Below are 27,040 nucleotides of genomic sequence, written 5' to 3'. Positions count from 1 at the left end.
TCTTCTTCATCATTATCATTGGCAACCAACGTTTATAAGATGTCTATACGTTGACACCGATATGTTATACTACTCATGATCACGTTGATACCAGGTTTGTTTGTTTGTTGTTCCGCACGCAATATACCAGCTATATGACGGCGGCCTGTAAATAATCGAGTCTGGACCAGACAATCCAGTGTTTGACATCATGAGCATCGATCCCCGCAATTGGGATACGATGAGATGCCTCTTACGACAAGCATAGATAAAGGAAAAAATAGAGCTATTTGCTGCGTTGAAACCATTTCACTCACTCACTGACACACTTATTGATGCTGAGCTGTTTCACGCTTAAGTGCATTGATATAAGGGAGGTAACTCGTGCATATGATCGTCATATATTGATGCACACATGAAATATGCTTTTCACCCGTCTAATATCTGCATATTTAATCATCAGTCGTTTTCATTAATTATTCAGATATGTACATGTAGGTTCGATGTCTTGGTATGCAAAGCTTAAATTCTTCAATGTGGTTTCAAGACTGAAAAGAATACCTTGATAGTATTCGAAAATTAAGAGCGCGAAATTATACATGGTTACATGGTAAAATGTCATAACAACTCACACACATGTGTGTTACAGAGAATATCCCCATGTTTTACTGGTAATCGTCAGTGTTTTAAAGGCCGTTCCTTGAGAAAGCTTTGGAGCACTGTAATATAGTGTGCACCTCACATTAAGCGAAAATGCAAATGATTACTTAACGTGCACCGTGATTGACAGATGTTTATTCAATGACGAGTTGACAGTATAAACTTACATCTATAAATCAATCAAATAACAAATATATTATTCAAAATAATATATGTGAACATATTTGTATTATCACTTGCTCGCTGGGTTATCCACTTTATTTATAAATATTATTGATATTCCCACTGATGCCACATCCTCCATATTTCAGGTTTGCTTGGTGTGTGATACATCGAAGTTTATTGTCTCCCAGAACCAAGTGAAAATATTCAAGTCCCACTCAAGCCCTTGAATGATTAATTTTGGCAAGTCTAGATAAGGATTGCTCTAGACTCAATTTTAATTTATTATTTTTGTTGTGTAGATATGTATTTTATAATAAGATAACTTTATTTCTGGGACTAAATGTAAGTCTACGACGTTTGAGGCGGGCGGTCTAGAGGAAGTAACTCTACACAACACGAGGGATATACACTAAGTCTTACTGCCCGAGCCAAAACGATTTGTTTTTCGAATCATCCCTATTTACTCAGCTCACCTGTAGGCCTGTCAACACATTCAGAAACAGGTTGAACAAGATTGTGTTTCCCAGACAAGGAAGGGATATTCAGCAGGGAACGGCTGTCTAAATATACATCACTTTCAATAACAGGCTAATGTTACACACATACCGCGGTAACATATACTGCCTGTCTGTAGGCTATGCATTGTTACGGGAGTCTACCAAAGAACGCTTTGTTGTGTTCACTGATAGTCATGCAATACAAGCTGTTCTTGTACAGGTCTGAGTTGAGGAAAACTTACATGTTTATCAGGCACACATACATGTCGCTTAAAGAAATGAATGCTCGGGTGATCACGAGTGTCAAGCTTTTGTTGCACAACATGGCAATGTACAAGTCAGACGAGTACAAAACCCTTTCATATCTCTTGTGTATGGTCGTTAACTCACATGGATGTCACTTTATAGTGATAGTCACATGTGGTGGGGGAAAAGTGACAATACATTAAACACGGGGATACTAGTTTCTTGTTTTGAAAGACATTATTTAGTCAAAGTAAAGTTTCATGCATATGCATTTCAGTTTATAGAATAAACAGAACTCATGATCAGCTGATTGTAGGGCGGCGTGTCGAATTTTACCTCACTTTTAACTACATAAGTGATCTAAATAAAATTAATGTAATTTTATAATCTATTTTGTTTCGTCAGAAATTATATACGTAAAAAAAGTTGGTTGATCATTTACGGATAACAAAAACGTCAGCTTTAGGAAAGGAAATACATGTTACATTTAATCTCTTTTGTCACTCACAGGCCATGCCGTTGGTAGTGTTCAGTTTATAGCCTATGTTTTTGACATTACATATCATAAATTATGGACCTTCTCAAATATCAAACATTTGTTTTTTCGTAATAACTCTTAAGACGTTAACCTCGCCTGTGTTACGAGTGGCGATGCGATTGATGATTTCATGGAGTAAAAACTACATTACTGAAACTAATAAACGGGTCATGATGTGTTGCTTGCGGACATAATAACTGTGTATGGATACCAAAAATATTGTGACATCATTTTCACAGATAAAATAGCTTTGTCACTGTTAAAGTGATGTTATCATTGATAATTCTTGTTTTGACATACTGACAATACAGGTGGAATTTACAATATGGGCATGTTCATATTATTAACTGATATTATACAAATTAAACAAATTTATACAAAAGCCCTGAAATATCAACGAGGGCATAGATACCAAACTGGCGTTAGATACCCCGTTTAGTTGTGCAGATTTGCGTCCCTTAGGTGCCCGAGTGCCGCCCTGAGAACGACTCTTAGTTTCTTAGCACCATAGCTATGCTCCTGGGTTTCACTAACTCACTCCTTCCGTCACTAATTCACAAGGACGTACATGATAGTCTTTTTATCATTTCACAGAAAAGAAATTTCCTGAATAAATATGGAAAATAGCCAGTTTGAATCTGCATTACATGTAAAATCATAAATCCTAAAAATGTAAAAACGCACAAAGCCTGTTCGTGATTGTATCCTCCATAACAAGTTTAGCAACAAGTGATGAGTTACAAGTTGGAGCAGGGGATCTCGGAGTAGCTATTGTATATGTGGAGCCTGTGACACTTTGATACACACAATCAACGTTTATAATGAAAACACTGTACCAATCATACTGCTGAAGAGAGTATAAAACTATTTAACTAGGATGTGTCACCGAAAATCTACAAGGCACATATACAGAACATCTCCTTTTTCAGAATTCTGACATTACCTATGTCAGTCCATTTCGCATCATCAAAGAATTCCCCTTTTCCAGCCTCTCTGAAACAAAACAAAAAAGTGTCACTTGCCACACAGTATCCTTATTCATCATCTGGATAAATATTAACAATCTGAAGTCACATACTTATCGCTGTATATACGATGGCCATGTGGGGACACGGTGTCATTTGCTTATTTTATCAATACCATTTCTTGATAATTCCGCAGATTTACTTACATTAGTCTTCCTGCTTCTTCCGGGTCTTAGTTTTGTCAGGTTTGGCGTATAGATCCTCAATGTTGATGTCATCAGCTGTACCTGTAGGTCCCGGCTTATTTGTCTTGGGTTTCTGCACTTGGGCGTAAACATCTGATAGAAAATTATACTTTATTTATACTTTAAATAAAGGAACAACAGTCACGTAGTTATTGTGACCTTTACTTTAATCTATTACTTTGATCTAGAACTGCTAGTCTCCAGTCCCATGCTGCGGGAACAGGAACATGTCAGTACAACACTAACAGTAACATCACACATTCAGGACTTTGGCAATTACACGGTCGAGCAATTAAATTCAAGTCAAATTAAAGGGTATCTCAACATAATACATAGACTACGTTTTAACATCTGACTTGAAGTCTACATAAGGCCTCAAGCAGTATTCAGAAGATATGATACATGGCCACCCTTCTGTATATTTCAAGCTGGTTTGACTGACTGATATACACAAATCGATTGCCGGGCGTGCCCACCTTCCATCGTATGTGCGAAACAGGGATTTAAAATCATGGAAAACGTGATTATCAATGATTACATAAAGTTGAATTGACAATGTTCATAAGCTGTTGTGGTTCTTTATGTGACTATAGTGCAATATATTCTACCCGCATGGACCTTCCTACCAATGTAGAAACATGACTGCAACAACCGTGCAGCATCGGTAACGGAAGAATAGAGGGGATCCTGTTTTGAATTATTATTTTGCTGTAATTTAGGTTGTGTTAAGGCTGACGTTTTTTATTTCAAATGTACAAATTCTATTGAAAGTGCAGGTGTATTTTTTCTAAACGATATCAATGGATCGCAAGCTGGTAAGATGGTATACAGTGATAGCGAAATTCCTAACCTGTTGTCATGTGATCATTTTTTGAAGGCTGGTTGGGTGAAGTGACGTCACGTGAAGTCTCATAAATATCATTTTCCACTGTAATAAATAATACAAAATGTTGAACGTGGATATACACGTCCATTGTATAGCAACAACAACAACAACAACAACAACAACAACAAAACAAAATGTACATTTGTATATCGCCAATTTCACGTGAAAGCCTGCTCATTTACTCGTGTCAATGGACAAGTCAATATTCAATTTGTATTTAAGGTTCCTGGAAAATATACAACCAACCCTGCCCGAAGGCGCTCGGAGATTTCACATTCATGTATCCATCTCATCCTACTGGGTATCCAGTTGTTGCTGTAAAACATGGGCCAATTTCGGAAAGGTTTGCTCACGAAGACACCTGTGTATGACAGTGTGTGACAGGACCAGCTGTCATGTTTGGTGAGCGGAAGTACGCAGACATCCAATCTCCACCACTCCAACGTAGCCTGATTTGTGACCTGTGCGCTAATACATGAGACGACACACATCCATAAACATACTATTATTAAAGCAGCACACAATCCAATGATCTTACCTTGAACTTTGTCGTTAATGTCTTGGTCTTGTGAGACGAGGTTTCTGAAACAAATACATTTAGAGATACCATTTATCTAAAAGAAGAATGAAACCGGACAATCTACTGTCATTCATTACGAATTACACTTTTTATTAATATATGTACATTTTGATAAAATAAATTTGTGTCTTGCAAATTATGAAATCTCACTTCGACGTAACAAACGACAAAACCCTTATAATTAAACGTTTCCATACTCGATTCCCACTATGTCATATGCACATGCTTTTGAATCGGCATGAACGCATTTTATACAAGAGTTTACTTACTCATTGTAGTAGGTATGTGATGCCTCGTGCTTGTGTTCATGTGCACTGCCTGTAAAATAGGAAAGTTGTGTTGGTTGTAGCTTGGCTTTAGTAAGAACATTTCCATTGAAGATTAACTCGAACAATTATAGTTTGTTGTAATCACATCCAATCTGTTTATTATACACCCATCCATATTGCTCTGACGCAAACTGCAAGTCGTAACATAAGACCGAGATGTTGAAAAGTTTAATGATTTCTTTACCGTTATTCACAGGACGTCCTCTCCTTCTTCTTATACACAGAACACTGACGACGACAACAATGACGACTGCAACACCTCCTCCAACACCAGCAGCGATGTAAGCAACTTGACTACCTGCATATGTACGACCCGAATATGCCTCATGTTATAAAAACATGGTGAAAAACGAATAACGCTCCTGGTTTTGTAAATGTTAAGGTTCTTCCTCTGGATAGAGCTTGTAGATCCTAGTTTTATGGTTGGTATCTCAGTGGCCTAGCACTTTAAAATCGGCATAAGTCAGTACAAGTAGACCCGTGGAAGCCAGTTATGGATGAGCATTCTCTTGGTTGTATATTATGGACTAAAAGTGTATGGCAAAATATATAAGTATGATTAAATCATCTCACCCCTTCCTTGAGAAGACTTGCTTGAGGAGATGTCTGTAGTAGATGTAGTTGCTGTAGTAGTAGTAGTTGCTTCTGCAGTGGCTGTAGTTGCTACTGTCGTAGTTGTTGCCATAATGTTTACTACGCCTGAAAATTATTATAATTATCAATTCGTTACAAATTCTTGGTATTGATGGAGTTGGTAGAACGAATAGACTGGCGCATCCGGGCGTCCATAACTTCTAGTGTAAGCTTAGTGAATCAATGGTTATATATTTAATAATACTGTCTGAGTATCAATGCAATTTTAATTCACCTGTTCAATAAGTTAATATGTAGTTCGCGTTTAGGTTAGTATCAGTAAATAGGTATTTAGCTCTAAACTTGCTTAGGATAGTGTTTAAATCCTAAACAGAAAAAAATCAGCGTGTAAAGAAAGGGCAATGATCTCAGTACATAACCACATCGTCACCCAATTAATACGTTGAGAGGCCTAAACATGTTTCGAATTGTGTGAATCTCAAGCGTGAGATCATAACATGTACATGAAGAAAGTGGGGATTATACTAAACAGTGACATTTGATAGTTAATGTCTGGCCCGACCTGACAGGAAGGACTCAGTGTGTTTACATCAGATCTTCACGGAGAGTATTGGGTGAGTGAGAACGTCGTTTTATTTAAATCAGATAGAGCTATAAGGACATGTCATCATTGGAGCATGAAATCATGCAGCAGATAGAAAAGAAAGGTTGAAAAGGTGAGATGGAATTTTTAAGTATGAAGCTGAAACTGTTTTAGTGATCAATCCTGTCCTTTGATGATATTTTGACAATAACTTCAAATCTAAAGATATTGAAATACTAGATATGCTGTTAGTCTTACTGCAAGATGCAAACATGATTGGGTAGTCAGAGGCATCTACGTGAACAAATTTGGTTTTACTTGGACGCCAGTGACTTTGATGCTATATCCTAGTATAATACTTCCAACCGTTATTTGCTTTTTACGCTTTCGCATGTACAGCTGCTGAAATTCTTGAAAATATGGAAGAAGAAAGCAAATTATTAATCTAAAACTTCTGAATATGCTCTGGTTTACAGAAGTGAGTGAGTGAGTATGGTTTTACGCCGCTTTTAGCAATATTCCAGCAATATCACGGCGGGGAACACCAGAAATGGGCTTCACACATTGTACCCATGTTGGGAATCGAACCCGGGTCTTCGGCGTGACGAGCTAACGCTTTAACCACTAGGCTACCCGACCGCCCCCTGGTTTACTGACAGAAATGCTGGAATGTTGAGATTATATACATATTAAATAAAAATATACCCCTAAGAGGGTGTTTAGATTTCATTATGGGATCTAAATATGATTTTTTGCATGTGTATGTTAGGGGTGCCACCGTTAGGGCAGGATACGCTCACCTTTCGCCAACACCTGATATCATCACTATTTGATAGTGCGTCATAAACGCATGTTCATGAGTCGGAATCGTACAGTGGACACTGATTCGGGCAGATATTTGTTATAAATATGCCGAGGGTTTTGTTGCGTATTTACAGCGCGAGCTTCTTACCACGTCGATGTAGGTTCATTCAATTATAAACGTGCTCAGTAAACATTCATAATCATTCATAGTTTTGCGTGTGCGCTGACTATCTATGAGGTAATAACAACAGTCGTTTTCTACAGAGAGTAAAAGGAATGTAAACCATTTGTTTGGTTGTAGTTGCATTGACAATTAATTGAATTACATAAGTTGATGTTTCTCAAATGTTTATGGTGAACATTATAAATAATACAATAATGACCATTTGAACATTTCGATCTGGTAGAACAATGGTGTCAGATGTGAATCAAAACCTAGAATTCATCAGTAACACATCAAGCACCAGTATGTCGTTACCAAGTACTGCTGCAAGCTAGAGGTACTGCAGAGGTACTTCGATTTTCTGCATGTTAGAAGCATAATTATATTGTTTGTAGCGGCCAGGACATTTTCTCAGTTTTTTACTGTGCTCATCAATATTATACACTTATAATGACGAATAGTACAAATTATTATCAGTCATTCAATTTCCGCAAAGTTATGATCTAACATTTGCGACAGGAATGGTATTCCATTCGCTCGTGTTAAATGTTAACATTACACAATTATCGCAATAATTGACCAATTTGCTTTAATAGGTAACACTGTTTAATGGCTCAAACAAACCATAACATACTCACGTATTGTCCATCTGTTGCTCTCCTGACTACGCTGATCATCCCCACACTGCCACACAGATCCATTATCTATGGAAGTGAGGATCCTGAGAGTCACATTGTACTGGTTGTGACTACAGGTCACATTGATACGTCCTGACAGATGGTTGTACAGGTTATTGTTGGATACATCTACTGCACAGTGTGTGTCTGATACATAACGTGAACGAAAGATGATATCATTCCTCCTGTTCCATGCTCTACTCCTGCCACCACTGCCACTACACATCAAGGTGTACGGCTGGCCTGGCGATGCTGTTGCTGGGGAACTTGTTAGTTGTAGGGAGTTCGAACCTGTAGCAAATTCAAAACGTTATTCCAGGGTGACGTCAATTGTAAGAGTTCAGTGGACAAAGTGCTTGAGCAAATGACTGATACGTTGTGTATTTGACAGTCTCGATAAACATTGTGTGTTTTCAGATTTGCAAATTGTATTGAGTATGCGATGCACGGGAATGTTAACCAACGCAACCTCACTTTATTGATATACACTGCCCAGTTACATTAGACTGTAAACGGAAATGAAACATTTATTCATTTTGACTCATTATCCGAGATTATGTATGAGGGGGCACATTGCGGGCACATTCTAAAAAAATCATGAAACAAAATGTGAGAGCATAGCGATATTTTACAGCCGCACGCTCTTTCCGAGTCAAAGGAAGTGACGTGACATAGTGAAAGTTAACATCAATCGAACAACTGTTTTCTGTCAATTTTGAATTTGATTTATTTACGACGTAATATTAAAGTATGTCGGTGAGATGAATTCGTTGTAGCAGGATCACTCAGGGTACATGGCGTTTTATGTGTCCCTCGCTAGATTCTATGCCACTCGCATTCTAACGCGGAACGCATTGTTACTGCTACAAATTGTACTGAACGTTCCACACTCCTCGTGAGCAGCAACACTCAGCTCAGTAAGCCCTGGTGCTGACACACAAAGACATACAGCCAAGGCGAACTGGGATTTAAACTCACTTCCAGCCGATCCTCGCAAGTTACAACAAAACAACAGGGTAGATGTATTTCAGAATTACTGATACATCTGATAATAATTATCATTTTACTCTGAAATGAATTAAAATTTAAATATCTATAGGTATTTGTTCCGCAAAAAAACCTCGTTGAATAGAACAAATAATATCTCTGTTTACTACTTGTCGGTGTGAGTGAGCTGCACACACGTCAGGTTCTATATATCACGGAGCCTGACACTGTATGGGCGAGTGCCTTTGTCCCACATGGAGCGTGGTATGGAAAATACCTGTATATGATCAAACAGACTCATGGTTCGTATTACGATTTTGTTCTTCATTCCCATCGAAACTTAATGAGATTGACTGCATTTTTTTCTGTATCGAAATACAATACAACGCTTTATGTGTAGAATAAAGCACGTCCGAGGATTTTTATGATATTTAAAACCAACATCCGCGCGATAAAACCGAGGGGCGTCAGCAGAGGGGAAGTGTTTTTAACTTATAAACCACAAAATGAAACTTAAACAACACCTATCAACATGTAATGTTTCATACATATTTTCCATGAACCTTAGAAAAACGGGCACACAATACCTGTTGCTGGCGTATGGTATTATTGTGATTTATCAGCGCCTCTGTAGCCTAGTGGTACACTCACTGGCCTACAGATACTAAAGTGACGTGTTCCATCCTCGGGAATATAAGGAAAACATTTGTTATTTGATATAACATTTCATTACATAGTGTTTAAATGCAAATGGAAGCTGTATTAATAAAATCCATGGGATATTATTGCGTATTATGTAGCAAATATTCTTGGCATATGAAATACATTATGAGATTTACCCCGACTGGAGAACAATAAGATGACGTCACTGGAGGTTTATACAAAAAAAATAAACAACCTTCAAAGACAAGCTCCTACACATACCCAGTCACTATGTTAGTTAAATATGAATAAACGTGTTTCATTTTCATGAAACAAAGAAGAAAATATTGTCGCCTCAAAAGGAATAACAAAACATATGGTCAAGGTATATGACAAAATTAGAATAGTTATGTATGTTGCGTGTCTTCTCGGGAGAGGTGGGTGCACCAAAATGGCCTTCACCCCTTTTACCTACGTAGGGAATCAAACCAGTACCTTCGGCGTGACGAGTGAACTCCGTAACTACCAGGCTACCCAACTGCCCTGCAGGTGTAGATTGAGTGAGTGAGTTGGGGTCAACGCCAATTTGAACAGTGTTTCAGGTATGTCAATGTGTGTCAGCTTAATGTGGGAGGAAAGCCCGAAGTGATGCAGGTTTCAGACGTTTACCACTTTGGTGAAACCCACCAGTATTTGTATCGTGCTGACAAACCAATAAACATAATTGAACGGGGATTCGAACCCACGATCATAGGTGTCTGGCGTACGTACCTGACGCAACTTGGCAAGACGAAGTGCAGCGCCTCAGACATCTGTGCCACACGAGCCACGGACAGGTATAGATATATTACATATTCACGTACTGATTATGTTTTCAGATTTAGGGAGAAAGTTTACTGTGCAGTTGTTGTCATTTAGAAAGGATTACAATGCATGTTTCAAAAACTGAACGTCAGCGGCAAGTGTATATAGTTTGCTTTATCCAATAGTGGGAAGGCTCAGGAGAAAGAACGTATTCATTGTTGCAAGATTGATTGAGAAACAGTATTAGGATGAAAGTAACAAAAATATATGTAAATATGTCCTTGTTGGTGCTTAAATCTGAGGAATGTTATTGTTATTTGAAACACCCTATGGACAAATCATATTCGAACTTTCCTTGAAGTCATGGCAGATTGATTGTGATATTTCCAATTACAGATATATATCGATAAAACATGATAAACTTCAACTCACCCTTTATGTATGTCGTAAAACCGCACGCCATCAAAAACAAGGTTGCGAGTGGAACATCCATGTCAACACAGTCACGGGGAAACCGGTTATTTTGGATTCACAGCAGGTTCTGCCTAATTGACTTTGTCACGTCCCGATGACAAGTTTTACCTCCTCATGTCACTGATCTTCGTCACATAACTAAGCTTGTGAATATTATTGTACTCATTTACACACACAGTCAATGTATCTGTACTCCAGTCATAGGTATTCGACTCTCTGGCACGTGTAGGTTGTGTTCACTACGCCAGCACGTCTCGCTATTGAGCTGTAACACTAGGTGATAAGCGACGTCTCAATACAATACAATCAACTCACACACTAGGCCGTGTCGACAATGTAGCTACATTTGAATCACGAACCCGTGTTTGTAAGACAAGGAAGTAATATCTACAGTCCACACTCCACCACCCACTCGATAAACAGCCTAAATATAGTCTCTGCTCTAATAACCAAGTTACCATGACATTTCAAACAGGGTTGACTGATGTTTACGCGCAAGTACACGTATGTGGTGAGTGAGTGAGTAACCATTTCTGTGGTGAGATTATATTTGAATAAATGACAAGACATTAGAGGGTGCGAGAGTGAGAGGTAATGTATCAAAACTGATATTTATGTGAACTTTTTCAAACAGGAGACACGGGTGGATCTTGTCGTCTGAGGCGCCACAATTCTATGTGCGTCCCTTAGTAGTGCCAGAAGCAAAGATTCCCCACTGATTATGTTTCTAGGTTTGTCAACACAATACTCGTGCTCGAGGGTCTGAGCCGTGCAACATTTCCGGCTTTCCTCACTCTTTAACCTAACACGCCATGAAATTTAGTTCTTAGTGGCCGTAAACCGAACTGACTGACACTTAGAAAACAATACAGTCAATACCAGCAATTTAAATGATATCTGTACTTTTGACGGACATTTGCTGGAAGAATTAGATATGGTTGGTTTGTTGTTTTACGGCGCACTCAGCAATATTAAAGCTATATGACGGCGGTTTGTAAATAATAGAGTCTGGACCAGACAATCCTGTGATTGACATCATGAGCAATGATCTACGCAAATGGGATCGATGACATGCATCAACCTAGTCAGCGAGCCTGACCACCCGATCCCATTAGTCGCCTCTTACGACAGTCGCCTTTTTCGGCAACATGGGTTGCTGAAGACCTATTCCACCCTGGATCTTCACGGGGGGATGGATATAGGGGAGATAGTACACGACTTGGATATAGTGGGTATATTAGATGATCTCAATTTACCATACATCCGATATGCAAAGGAAGATTCATCTGTAATTGACGCATTGGCAATAATAAATCGCAAGGTAAGCCAAAATTTAAGGACAGAAGCGTAGTTGGATATGTCCATGCGTCAGCACAATGTTTGCTCATTTTGAAAGTGATGAATTTTCACCATTATATTCAGATGTAAATTGTCCTGTTAATATCATGCAAGGTAGACCTCAAAATCCTATAAAGGACGATGATATACAACAGGAACCTAGTGATACTAAATGTGTCACTCAACAACACTATAAACCTATACCATATGATGTTATAATTAACTTGACACAATCTTTCTGTTATGATATAGACAAAGATGAACTGAGTAAAATCCCGTATTTTATTGTGTGTGTGTGTGTGTGAATTGGGTTCCGCTTTTAAAATTATTCCAGTCATATCACGGCGTGCCAGCTTAATGTGGGATGAAAGCCTGAAGTGATGCAGGTCTCAGACGTTTACCACTTCGGAGAAACCCACGAGCACGGGTATGGTGCTGACAAACCTAGAAACATAATCGGGGCGAACTGGGATTCGAACCCACAATCATAGTTTTCTGGCGTGCCCAAGGAACGCAACTCTGCACAGCGAATCGCGGCGCCGTAGTCGACGGGGCCACTCTTGCCGAACGATGTGTTGCTATTAACAAATCAGCGTCACAAACCGTGGTTTGGCCCTGAATGTAAACACATTCCAAAATGCTATACAAAAGCTGGAAAACGTTTAAAAAAATGAGAGCGTAATAGATCTACCATTGAACATTTGTTTTAAAAGACATCAACGCGTCACAGCACGACGATAGAGACATAGTCGCACAGATATAGACTATAAACTTAGGAAGCTATTAATTTGATAACCCACATTCCTAAATGCTGAAATCACGTTAGAAGTCGAGAGACAGGCAGTAAAATCACTGAAGCGTAATAAAGCAATAGGTCTCGATTACGCAGAAAACAACTGTACTGATTCCTTCGATCAATTTGGATTACTTTATGCTGACCTGTTTAATTGAATACTTTCAACTTTTTCACTGCCAGAAGAATAGCTAATCGGAATTATTAGACCCATTTAGAAAAAAAAACGGTGATCATTTGGACCCAAACTCCAATCGCCCAATTACTATTATGAACTGCCAAGGAAAGCTCTTTACTAGTATTCAAAATAAAAGACTAAACGACTTCCAAAAGGTAAATGAAATATGATCCAAGCAGGATTCAGTAAGAATGTCTTAACACATGAGAACATCTTTGTTTTACATGCTCTTACCGATATCATAAACAAAAGGAAAACGCTTTACTGTGCTTTAATTGATTTCACTTGATTATATTACGTGTGAAGAGGAGGCAATTTGTTCAGACTGATACAGAATATGTATAACAATATTAAGGCATGTGTACTCGGTAATAACAAGGTAACATATTTTTCCCCGAGTAATTTGGAGAAAGAAAAGGGGAAAACTTGTCCCCACTTCTATTTTCAATCTTTCTACTTTGAAAGAAAACGGATGCGATGGAGTTAATCTAAAATGTCTTAATGATGACTGTTGGATATTATGCATGCTTTTTTTACTTCTTTTATATGCAGATGATACCGTCATGATTGGAGATAACCGTAATTCGCTCCAGAAATCGCTAGATGTTTTCCATGATTATAGTGCAGAATGGAAGCTACATGTCAATATCGCGGAGACAAAAAAAATATTGTGTTTGGCGGAGGGGAAGTCGGAATTGATAAAGTATCCTTCAAATGTGAAAATAAGGAACTGGAAAAAGTAGCCTCTTATGTATATCTTGGTACACAAGTTCATAAACATAGAACATTTGCACATGCGGTTAAGACCTTGGCAGAGAATGCGAGAAGAACCTCATTTTGCCTACTTCAAAAAACTAGAAACATAAACCTCCCTCTTGATTGTCTTAATAGAGCATTTGACGACATGATTACACCAATTCTATAATATGGTTCTGAGGTCTGGGGATTTGGCTACGCTGATATTATTGAAAACGTTCCTTTACAATTTCTCAAACTCGGCCACTGGTCTAAAATCCCCAACCTCAACTGCATGATATATGGTGAACTTGAAAGGGAACCCTTAATTATTTATATACAAAAGACACATTGCTTTAAAAGTCATTGAATTGTGATTACAATCGAAATAGTTTTGAAGGATATGTTTTATCAAATTTGGAGAAGCAATATAAAAAAACTAGTTTAAACGGAAAGCATTGCCAATATTTTGAAGCCCTACCTTCACTCAGTAAATACTTACTCTACCAAACTCTATATCATACCCAATTTGAAAATATCTTACCACAAATAATAGCCTCCCTATTGAGACAGGCCCCTGATGTGGTAATTCCACACCAAAGGCAGACGAATTTGCTTTCATTATTCGATACCAAGCTCTCAAAGAATACAGAAAACTATACAGCCAGAATAAATATTTAATTTTACCTGATATGATATGTTATCAACGTCTCTTCAATTCACAAAACGTAAAAGAAATTAAAAACTTAGCCAAATTCATAACTATTGCGTTCACAAAACTTAGAAAAAAATAAGTTCATCTCAATGTCTATCTTAATGACACTTGTGCATTATTTGGTTCGTGTTCTCTTTTATCACCAGTAGTGGTTGTATGGAGACATAAAAGTTTGAAAGTTTGACATAATCGATCAGGTAGTCAGGCTGGACAACTTGGTCGATTGCGACAGTGTGGGACGTTGCTCATACTATCATCAACTGGATTGTTTGGTCCAACATAATTTACTGACAGGACTCCGTAATATAACTGAATTGTTGCTGTTTGAATCGTAACATTCTCGAAATCCATCAGGAAGTTGACTAAAAGTCAATAACGTTGAGGTTTTGTTGGGTGAAGCCGGGAAATTAGATGATTGTATATATATAGTAACCTTGGAATGTGTATTTTCTTTCATACAGTTATATATTACAACATGCATTATTGCTAGACGCGTACACAGAATATGTCCGCTGAATATTCTAGTGTATATTTGTTCAGTGCAGTGTGCATACTACCTGACAAGCGGTTGTGTTTCATAGTTAGATAATACTTCAATACAACATTCTTCCTTGTCTGGCAAAGCGCCGAGTGAACAGTGTGTGACCTAAATGTGTACATGCTGTTTCATATTTTCTGAAACATAAAGGTCAACCATCACCCAGTGTACACTGTATCACTGACTAGGATAAACAGGGAGTTGTTCAGCAAGTATTTGTGGACTGAGAAATAGCTGCAATAGGAAGGGATGTTCAAGGAGTACGCCATTCTTCTATAACATCCAACAATCTAGGATTATAAGTAAAACCAAGATATAAATTGAAATTTCGTTGGAGCCGAGTCAATGGGTTCTCAGCTACTCCTTACCTTGTTCTTGGTGTGTGTTATAACAGGACAAACCAGAGGTGAGTAGATCGGAAACAGTTTGAGCTAATGGTGAGTGCATGTGCAAGGTAATCATTTAACTAAGGGAGGCAACTCGAAGATGTCTTGTTCAAAAACCCGCCACTAAAATCACACTAAGCATGGTACATAGGTTTATACAAATTCTATGTTGTTCCAAAATCTTATACCATCCCTATGTTTATACAAGAAACATGTAGGAACGCACAAGCAGTTCTAGTCTTTTACAAATGTCTTGGTTTTTTTAAAATTAATGTTTGTCATAATTAAACATTCACTCGTAATCATAAAATTTAATCGACTGTTGTCAGGTGCTTACACATGAAAAAACAATACAGAACTCATAATTTAAGGGAGGTAAATTCACTACCTCTAATGCTAGCTGCTAGCTGTGATGCTGTTGTTTATTTTTGATAAGAATCGACCTCATTTCATACACTTTTAGTTTTACCAGGGGGTCGGCCTCGGAATATGTAAATAGGGATAACCTCATTACCCGGCTCCAATAGGTAGTCTACAACTGACCACATTTCCTCCATTATCTTCTTGTAACAGAATAAATGGTTTTCCGTGAGTCGATCGGTAACGTTCCCAGTAAAATCGACTATCCAGTATGTGCAAAACGGATACATAGTAATAATGATTTAATAATATGTACATATATTCCATACATGAGTTCCCGACAGTAATCATGATCATCAGGAAGGCGGGGCTTCCATATTGACGCGGATATATTGTATTTGTAAACACACAACTGATTTCCCTTAACAGGTTCTCTACATCTGACCCCATTTCCTACCAGGACAACAGAAGGGAACACCTACACCCTGATGTGTAGCAGCAGTGCAGGTAGTCGGGCCATACAATGGTCGAGAAACAGTGCTCTAACCGTACGTACACGTTATGTGTCTGCTACTCAGTGTGCAGAAGATGTAATCAGTACCGCCGTTTTCGACACATTCCTGTCAGGACGTATCAATACCAGTTGCAAATTTAACCAACACAATGTAACACTCAGGATTAGCGCTCAAAATGACAATGGATCTGTGTGGTGGTGTCAGGATCCTGTGAAGGGCGACAGGAGCAACAACTTAACTATAGGTGAGTATAGGAGACAAATGTAGGAGTAAATCCTTGAAAGTGTAATTTTACTGCATGTGATTCGGATGTCAAACGGAGGTTGTAACTTGTGACCAGGAAACATACAGGTCGGACAAGACGTTTTAGCAACAAATCTTTCGGTTTCGTTGTTTAAATCCAAAAATGTTTACATGGAAGGTCCATTTCATATCATCTGAACCGTGTTGACGTTATCACAAAATGAGTGAGTGGGTATGTATAGTGTCATCCCCCTTTTAACAATATTCCCGCAAAAACACGGCGGGGACACCAGAAATGGTTTTGGTTGGTTGGTTAGTTGTTTAACGCCGCACTCAGCAAATATTCAAGCTATATGACTACGGTCTGTACATAATCGAGTCTAGACCAGACAATCCAATGATTAATATCATGAGCATCGACCCACGCAATTGGGATAGGATGACATGCATCAACCAAGTCAGCGTGCCTGACCACCCGATCCCGTTCGTCGCCTTTTACGATAAGCATAGTCACCTTTTACGGCAAGCATGGGTTGCTGAAGACCTATTTACCACGGAATCTTCATGGGTCCACCAGAAATGGACTTCACACGTTGTATGTTTGTGCACGTGGAGAATCGAATCCGTGTCTTCGGCGTGACGAGCGAACGCTTGAACAACTAGACTACCCCATTGCCTACTCTCACAAAGACACGCACATTCTTATTACATACATTAAACAAATTTATAATTAATTTACCAATATGAGTGTGGAACAGCTATGAACCATGGTTGGTTAGGCAGGAGTGAATATTTGCAAGAAGCGGTTAATATCGCATTTACAGTAGCGCGGTTATAATACATGATTAATGTCATAATTAAATTTTGTAGTTTTCAGATACCATCAGGGGTTGGTTCTACAAATGCAACGATAGTATCAAACGAAAATCAATATTATCAGTTCAATGAGCAAGGCGTGGTCTTAGCTGTTCGTCATATATATATAACTCTCTCTCCCTCCTGAACATCGATTCCATCATAAAATAATATTGATCTTTCTTTTACAATAGAGATCCTTTAGGGTATTGCCTATATAGCTATTTATATTTCCTATTTCCCATTTCATAGGTTTTATATATTGTTTGGGTGTGTTCTTGTGTATTCACGTTTTACTTGCCAGATGTAGTAAACGCAGAAGAAAGTACTGCAGCGTCGCCCGTCACATTAATGACATCTCCGACAGCGTCAAGTGAAAGTAGAACTTCTGTCAGTGAAGGTAAAGTTGTTGTAAAAACATGTCTATTGAAAGATTCTACTTATTTACTTGACAATTTAACATTGCTCTATAATATAATGACGTACTGGCAGTATCAAATATTAATGTAAGTCAGTTGTCTCATATTTCACTAATGACCTTCACTGCTGCAGGCTTGTTTTGTCTCTCACTAACGGCAATGTAACAGTGCACATTGCCGGTCGTATCTGTGCAGTTAGGTCTGTTTACGGAAATACTTACAAATTGTGGTATGATATACACTACAGCCCGAAAGTATTTGTTTCATTTAGCAACAACCTAAAGGTGAGCAGATAAGAGTGAAACAGAACGGGACATTATTTACACACTGGCTGTGAGACATCGCGTTCGAGGGTTACAATATATATAAGTAATGTGAATATATACAAGATTGTCAATAGACATTGTGTATAATAGTTACAGAACGACAGTGAACGCATCCAGATGACTTACATTGTTTAAAAATTATATTCCAAAATTAACGAATATTTTTAAGTATATTAACCTTTTGGCTTATTTATTGTCTTTGGTAGCTTGTTGTTTCACGCCGCACTCAGCAATATCCAGCTATATGGCGGCGGTCTGTAAATGATTGAGTATGGACAGACAATGCAGTGATTAACATCATGAGCATCGATCCAAGCAATTGTGATACGATGACATGCATCAGTCAAGTTTATTTGGATGATGTGTGAAGTATGGTGGCAGATATCGAATGCGTTCGTTACTGCAAAAAGTACAGTTACAAATATAGACGAATTCATCTCCAATATGCCTTTGATTACTGAGTAAACAGTTTCTTTCATACAATGGTACTCTTCTCCATCTGCCAGTTTCTCCTGGAAGCCGATAATTTGATAATCTAGACATTTAACTTCCGCCAGCGGACGTGTGAGTAGGTGCTCGTTCACTGATGGATAGACATGAAGACAAAATCGACAAATTACTTCATAAAGTTGATTATTTAAGTAAAGAATCTCGTTAAGAGAAAACAAGTCCTTAATAATTTGACACTACACTCTTCAAAAAAGGAAACGCACAGGTAGCATGTATTTCATTGAACTTGACTACACAACAAATCCGGTTTATAAATTGGATATTTGTTATTGGAAAATGTTGGTGGCCTGATATTCGACAAACGGTGCGTCAAAACGCAGCTATTGTCGATTTGCAATGTCTTAAACGGCATTGTTTTCATACTTGTTAAAACATGTCATGGAGGAAAACAGCAGAGCAAAATACACGTGCAAGTTATGGCATTCGTAAGTCGTGGTAGTGGCTAAAATAGGCAAGCATAAGCCGCTAAATTGTCAACATTTTTCGAGTTGAAAAATGTCGAGACTCAGCGCTGCCGATCGGAACATCGCCATAGGACGTATCCAAAGCGGGGAATCGCAGTCTTCTATTGCACGCCACTTCAACGTCTACCACAGCACCATTTGCCGCCTTTGTGACCGATACACACAGTTCAGTTACACTGCAGATCGTCCGAGAACCGGCGGACCAAGAGTTACCGCCCCTGCACAGGACAGCCGTAATAAAATGTATAGCTGGAATATTGCTGAGTGTGCATGCGGCGTTTAAAATACAAAAAAAATAACAAAAATCAGTTCATGAACTTGCCAAAGAAGCTTGGCTACCATAATCTTGTCTGGAATGTGCCCGACATGGACTAGCGCCATCGATCCGAATCAGCCTCACTGCAAATAATCATCTCGAATACTGAGTAACGTATCAGTTTTTAACTTACGTTTTAAGTTGAATGCCGCTGAGCAGTAGGCATCAGGGTACATGGGTTTATGTTCCATAAATATAGTTTGTGGAAAGAAACGAGCAAACGTTTGTTAGTGGCATATTCAAATTAGGAGACAAATGCCAAAATTTCCGCGCATTGAATACTCAATACAGCCGGCTAATCTAAAAGAAAACGATGTTTACCGACATTGTGAAATACAAAAGTCAGCACTGGCCACATGAACTCTCACAGACGTGACGTCACCTGAAATGGGATGACGCCAAGATTCAAAAATTGATGTCCCATGCTTCCATTATAACGAGATTTATCTGGTTAGCATAATGACGATAAAAAAAAAACTAAGTAAATCGAAGTTGTTCAGATCACATATTGATCCTATGAAACAAAATATTTAATTGATGTGGTGTCCATTTCGCATTACTATGGCACGTTGAGTCAAAATATTTTATATAATATATCAAGCAAAGTGCTCATGCGCAGTGAAAAGTCCCGTTCCACGGGGTTCGTCGGATTTTGGGGCTTCGAATCCCATTTAATCACGTTTTTCAACCAAAGAGATTACAGCACACACTCCCATTGATGGTACAATGCCGCCTATTCCGAAAAGTCAATATAACATAGACAATGCTCAGAATCAGGGATTCTAACAGATCGGGATATCCTTGCAGGCAAAGAAAATGGGGAGCATGTCGTTTCAATATCATGTATCTCTGACCAAAATTACTATTGCATTTAGTTTAGTTTACTACAGACTTCACAAAATGGAGAATATGTACTGTTTCTTTTTGTTTCAAACTAGTTGAGCACTTCTGTCACATGGACATTGTAACATACTTAACATAATATATGTGCTATATTTTGCATGGTATCTACATGTACAAAAGGCCTGTGGCAAACAGATATCAAAATACACGTGAAGAGAAGCATTCCAAATGTCTAACTGATTCATTGGTTGAGGTGTTGGTTCTGTGATCGAGGAGCTATGATTGTGTTATACCTTTGATGTGTGTGATATAGGAGTGAAAGGAGGGAGCTGGAACAATACTATGTACAGCTCACGGTTTTACTTAATAATCACGATAACGTTTTGAATTTGCTACAGGTTCGAACTCCCTACAACTAACAAGCTCTCAAGCAACAGCATCGTCAGGCCATCCGTACACCTTGATGTGTAGCAGTAGTGGCAGTGCTGGCAGGGACATACAGTGGCACTGGAGGAGTGATTTAATCTTTCGTACACGTTATGTATCAGACACAGACTGTCAAGTAGATGTATCCAATAATGACCTGTACAGACGTCTGTCAGGACGTGTCACTGTAACCTGTAGTCTCAACCAGTACAATGTGACTCTCAGGATCCTCACTTCCATGGATAATGGATCTGTGTGGTGGTGTGTGGATGGTCAGAGAAGTCAGGAGAGCAACAGATGGACAATACGTGAGTATGTTATGGTTTGTTAGTAAACAGCTTGGCTTTAGACGTAAACTGAGCTTTTACTGCGTGACATGTGTTCTCTTAACATTACACACGAGATTAAATGGAATAAACTTAAACAACCAATTTTTAAATTGTAGTTCTGTATTTTGCGTGTGTGCGTGGCTGATATATATTTTGGTATAGCTTCGCCATCACAATTCTTATGTTTTGATGAATATGGTAATATAGGTGTGATCGGAAAGCTTAAAAAATGTCCAGGATTGCTTTAAGCAATATTATTTTGTTACAAATGCAGAAAATTAAAGTACCTCCACAGCACCTCTACTGTGCAATACTTGGTAACAGTATAATATACCTTGGTGTCATACTGATGAAGGCTAAGTTTTTAAGGACACCTAACACAGTTTATCTACCTCATCAAACTTTTCAAATGAAATTAGCGTTTTTTTACGAATGCTCACTTTAAGCATTGGACAGAGTTCAATTTACTTATAATAAAATTACAATCCAAATGTCAGATTTTATATATGCACTACTTTTCATAGAAAACAGCTTTTTTAATTTAATAAGTTATGGATAATCAGTACACACGGAAAACTGTGAATGATGCCGAACATTTGCGAAATTAACCTACTTTCAGATGTAAGAGGCTCAGACTGTAACTCTTTGTGTTTCGATCACATGATGAAAACTATATATTCACCCTCTTATGTGTATTTTGTGTGGTTGAAATGTTTACAATCTCAACATCCTCACGCTCTAAACCTGCTTAAAATATCAGCACTTTTATACACTCAAGTTATCTGGAACCAAAGCATGTTCAGAAGTTTTTTATTCATGATTTGCGATTTCTTCCGTATTTTCAAGAAACTTACCAGCTGTACCTGCGATGGTGCAGAAGGCAAATAACCCTTAGGAGTCAAGGCTGTCAAAGTGAACCTAAATCAATTCAATTGAGTACCAGTCTCAATCCACTCAATGCATCATGATGTATGTTAATAAGGCCGAATAATTGGTTTGGTTTGTTTGTTGTTTTACGCCGCACTCAGCAATATTCCAGCTATGTGACGGCGGCCTGTAAATAATCGAGTTTGGACCAGACAATCCAGTGATTAATAACATGAGCATCGATCCACGCAATTGGGATCGATGACATGCATCAACCAAGTCAGCGTGACCACCCGATCCCGTTAGTCGCCTTTTACGACAAGCATAGTCGCCTTCTACGGCAAACACAAAGCCGAATGAAAACAATCAACAGCAAACGATTTTGTATTTAAATGACTTTTTTTAGTCGAAGATATTATTAAACTATTAATAATTGATCGATCACTTACAGACATTTTTGCCTTTATACTTGAACATTTCGTCACACAATTGTCAGCCTTTTTGTGATTTCATAATCCGATGACAAAATAAAGTCTTTAAGTGGAGGATATTTTCAAATTTGACGCATAAGCTCGACAATAGGTCCGATGCAACTCCCTATTTTGAACAGGACCACATGTTCCCGTGTTTTTCTTTCAGATGAAAAAATGTTTTTCGTTTGTTTGTTTGTTGTTTAACGCCGCACTCAGCAATATTCCAGCTATATGACGGCGGCTTGTAAATGATCAAGTCTGGTCCAGACAATCTTGAGATTGACATCATGAGCATCGATGAACACAATTAGGATACGATGACACGCATCAACCAAGTCAGCGAGCCTGACCACCTGATCTCGTTAGTGGACTCTTACGACAAGCAAACTCGACTTTTACAGCAAGCATGGGTTGCTGAAGACCTATTCTACCACGGGTGAACAATTGATAAGCCTGTGCACGTGTTTGTGACATAGGACAGGCTACACTCACTTGGTATCATCACTATTTGATAATTATTCTTAAACACATGCTCATGATATAGTCGGAATCGTACAATGGTCATTGCTTTAGCTGAGACTTATTACGGTGATGGAAATTGGTTTTGTCACTTTATTAAGATTCATCTCACCTCACATACTCTTGAAGGTGACGTTACTTCCACATCCTTAAGATCCGCAGTGAATAAAAGCGACAAAACTGACTCGACTGTACTATTTCGACAGTTTTACACACTCCCGCACGTCCAAGGCAATTAGCTATCGTGGGCCACCTTTTAATATTATATGTCCCACATTTTCCGTGAACTTGTTTAAATTCATAAGTGGATATTATGAATATATTTAGATCATAATCACGTTAAAATGTTAAACAGTTCAAAACACACTTAGGCATGTAAAGGCATGTGATGTTCATGTTGTTATGTGGTGAGATTCTTGTTCCTTGCTTGTGTGTGGATCCTTAATATAAACTCTTTTGTCATGTTTAGGTTGGTTGGTTGGTTTATTTGTTGTTTAACGCCGCACTCAGCAATATTCCAGCTTTATGACGGCGGTCTGTAAAATAATCGAATCTGGTCCAGACAATCCAGTGATTGACATCATGAGCATCGATCCCGTTAGTCGCCTTTTACGACAAGCATAGTCGCCTTTTACGGCAATTATGGGTTGCTGAAGACCTATGCTACTCCGGAATCTTCACGGGTCTGTCATGTTTAGAATTTAATTGCAACCCTAAGCACATTTAGAGTTACACACCTTAACACATTTGCTGATGGTAAGCTTATCGCGCACCTTAACGTTTTGACGTTGATACTCAGAATCGATAATAAAACATATATTTGAGAAAAGGCACAAATCACCATCATACCATTACGCTTAAACATAACATTTGAACATTTTGATACCACTGTCTAGTCATTTTAGTTACGTAATTAATGCCAGGCGATTTAATGCAAATGACATTATTTTCCAGACGTAGTAAACCTTACGACAGTGTCATCAACAACTACGATCTCAGCAACTTCAGCTACTACAGCTACTACAACAAACTTTGATATCTCCACAAGCACGTCTCTTCAAGGAGTGGGTGAGATACAGTGTTGTGCTTTTCTATTCCATAATAGAACCTAAAAATTTTAACATAAAAAACTGGTTTCCCCTGGAGATATTGCGAAGGTGAGATTAAGCAATACCTACTTTGTGATATCCCTGGAATAAAATTGCATTACAATGTTATGCATACTAGTATGACGTCATCAATTACTATGACGTAACAATCATATGACATCACTGGTCCCTATGCTACTAAGACCGCCTCCGTGGTCTATAGTGGAAGAGCGTCCGCCCGGAGAGCGGAAGGTCCGGGGTTCGATTCCCGGCCGCGTCATACGAGAAGACGTTAAAAGATGGTACTTGTTGTTACCCTCTCTGGCGCTCGGCATTAAGGAGCTAAAACTTAGACTGTTCGTCTGTATACTGTGTCTGAGTGGGGTATTCATGTTAAACTACGGCATGGTATCTCAGTGATCTAGCACTATAAATTGGCATCAGCACAAGCAGCCACACAAACGCGACGTTAAACCCAATTGCACCTCACCTCACCTATGCTACTAATCATGAACCTGGGTAGGAGAAATAGATGCAGTGAAATTGCATAACAAAGTGATGCCTTCGTAATATGTTACCTCAGGAGAAAACACATTAATAATTACATACGTTGAAATTAAACATATCAAGCACACACGACATACACTGAGTAAGACGTGCTAAACTACCATTGATAAGATACAGACGTGTATTTATATATAATATTTAGTTACAATGGTTTACATTTAGGAAAACTTTCTTTGATCATGTATGTCTCACTTTTTCATAAGAATACCATCATTTTTTACTGAAGTTGAAAATCATCACTACATCTGTTTTGATCAAATCTATGTCGATGATGTTCTCACAATTGAATCAACTTAAAGTTACTAGGTTAATATAGGATCCATCGTGCAGTACTTATGAGTAAGTCTCCTCTTGTGTGCATCAATATTGTTTTGTAAGTGTAAGAAAAGCATAAAATTGGTCAAAATAAAGCAACAGCATGATTTCACACAAGCCATTTTCAAAGCACAAATCAGTCGAACATGTATTCCATTCACACGTCCTAATTATATACTTGTAGGATACTTGATATTTCCTGAAGAACTGTGAACCTCCAAACAATTGTTTGTCCTGATTCGCATGTGTCCAAGTCGTGATAGACGTGTAGATATGAACAACTTTAAGTCGGTAACATTTCTGAACATAAAATATACATGCCAAAACCTCAAATTCACCTTCAATTGAAAACAATATATTCATATAGTGTTGTTTGTAATCATTAATCGTATTACGTTTGCTTACACACATCTGTGTTTCTGTAATAAAAAAATTACACAATATGTACATGATACACACCTATCTACAGCGTCTCCAGCGGACCATGGGTCTTATGAGAAAACAACAGGTGATGGTGGGTGGACCAACACCTGCTCTCTCGGTTTATTGGTGTGGATAGCAAACGCCACACCCAAGGTAGCCACATCTGTTCCATTTACGTGTGAACATCTACAAACACTGATGATTGCATGTCCGTTTTTCTTGTCTTTAAATGATTATTTTTCATGTATTTATTAGGGACACAGAACAGTCACATCAAACATGTATTGAATGCAAAAAATATATTGAATCCCTAAAGAAGCATATACAGAGTTACAGTATTATTAGTTTTTAAATTTGTTTTGGTATGTCCACTTTGCAAAGATGCACCAAACGTCGTCTATATTGCGGTAGGAGCAGCGGTGGGTGGCATTGTTGTTGGCTGCGCCATCACCATCATCGTCGTCATCATGTGGATGATAAGGAGGAAAACCAGTACAGGTAGGAAATATTTAGACTGTGTCATATACCACTGGCAATATCACGTTAAAGCAAGTGCACACTTGCAAGGACATGTATTTGTAACTGTGCTGCCCCGAAACTCGGAACAACGTGTCAATATATTATCATTATAGTATTATCATCAAGACAACCGAAACGTATTGTTTACGTACTAAAAGATCTGGATCTTAAGCACAATCTCTTCAAGATTATTTTCCTTACGAAATAATAAATGTTAAAAGAGTCATACTACCATCACTGTTTCCTCTGAAATAACTTCCAGAAGACGATGCGAGCGCACCGAATATCTACACTACTCCGTCCCACTACGAGGACATGGACCACCAGTATGGTAAAGTGGAGATGCAGTACGTCAACACTGTGGAAGGTATTGGGAGTGGTTCCCCAGATTGCGTGAACACAGAGGACCAAGCAGGTAACGCAGCCTACTACAACACAACTGGCCAACATCAGCATATTGATGAAGATGCAGATACAGGAAATACAACTTACTACAACACTGCACGTGATGATGACAACTAGATTCACCTGTCGAGAACAAAAGAACGAAGCATTTGGTAACACCACCGACAGCTGGCATTCCAGCTCTTCTTTATGTCCGCGTAGAGGACATCCTTTTCTATAACAAAGCGTGTTTGTAAAAAAAGCTTTCCTGTGAAAAGTAACTCGATGAAACAGATATTTAGAATGTAATTGATTGTCATAACAACAGAATAGCATACATCTGTTTGATACTGTATCATTGGTTAAACACTTGAAGCAACAGTCCATCTACCTTTTACCATTAGCGCTTTCTTGAAGCAGTGCGTGTGTTTTGGGCTTATGGTTCTTCAATTGGTTGTGTTCTTCTTTTTTTGTATTTTAGCTATTTTATATCTAATATAGTAAAGCATATTTGTAAGCCGGCTCAGGAAAAAAGTATATAGAATGTTTCTGAGACGTTTTTCAGGTATTTCAAAGTGATGTGAAGATAAGAGACTGTATTTCAGTATAGGTAACTACAGTATACAATATCTTCCAAACAAGGACAAAATGTATTGCATTTTACAATTTGATTGAATGAGGTTATGATGCAAATGTTATCGTATGTCCCTTTGGCTGATATGGTGAGCTCGGGTTGGCTATGATGTGTAATAAATAAATAAATAAATAGTGTTCTCCA

At 38.3% G+C, this 27,040-nt stretch overlaps 2 protein-coding genes across 5 annotated transcripts; one reads left to right on the top strand and one right to left on the bottom strand.

Annotated features, from left to right (window-relative positions):
* Positions 1-758: 758 nt before the first annotated feature.
* LOC124125584 lies at positions 759-15,580 on the bottom strand. Of its 3 annotated transcripts, none has more exons than XM_048398241.1 (9): positions 15,484-15,580; positions 7,873-8,202; positions 5,664-5,789; positions 5,275-5,388; positions 5,031-5,079; positions 4,720-4,763; positions 4,146-4,223; positions 3,257-3,388; positions 759-3,078 (listed from the first exon to the last, which is right to left on the bottom strand). In XM_048398241.1, the coding sequence occupies exons 1-8, from the start codon at positions 15,575-15,577 to the stop codon at positions 3,258-3,260; spliced, it is 966 nt and encodes a 321-aa protein (XP_048254198.1). In that variant the 5' UTR covers positions 15,578-15,580; the 3' UTR covers positions 759-3,078; position 3,257. The 3 variants fall into 3 exon arrangements, with proteins under 3 accessions (XP_048254198.1, XP_048254199.1, XP_048254200.1); XM_048398242.1 differs by having other exon boundaries at positions 759-2,691; XM_048398243.1 differs by lacking the exon at positions 15,484-15,580 and adding an exon at positions 10,777-11,788.
* On the top strand, positions 14,909-27,040 carry LOC124125593. Of its 2 annotated transcripts, none has more exons than XM_048398231.1 (7): positions 14,909-15,521; positions 16,291-16,620; positions 17,779-17,874; positions 20,751-21,086; positions 23,921-24,034; positions 25,741-25,857; positions 26,141-27,040. In XM_048398231.1, the coding sequence occupies exons 1-7, from the start codon at positions 15,461-15,463 to the stop codon at positions 26,398-26,400; spliced, it is 1,314 nt and encodes a 437-aa protein (XP_048254188.1). In that variant the 5' UTR covers positions 14,909-15,460; the 3' UTR covers positions 26,401-27,040. The 2 variants fall into 2 exon arrangements, with proteins under 2 accessions (XP_048254188.1, XP_048254187.1); XM_048398230.1 differs by having other exon boundaries at positions 25,723-25,857.

This window comes from Haliotis rufescens, unplaced genomic scaffold, assembly GCF_023055435.1.
Source record: "Haliotis rufescens isolate VD_foot unplaced genomic scaffold, xgHalRufe1.0.p SCAF_18, whole genome shotgun sequence".
NCBI classification, from domain to species: Eukaryota; Metazoa; Mollusca; class Gastropoda; order Lepetellida; family Haliotidae; genus Haliotis; species Haliotis rufescens.
This window is presented reverse-complemented; position numbering and strand designations above follow the sequence as displayed.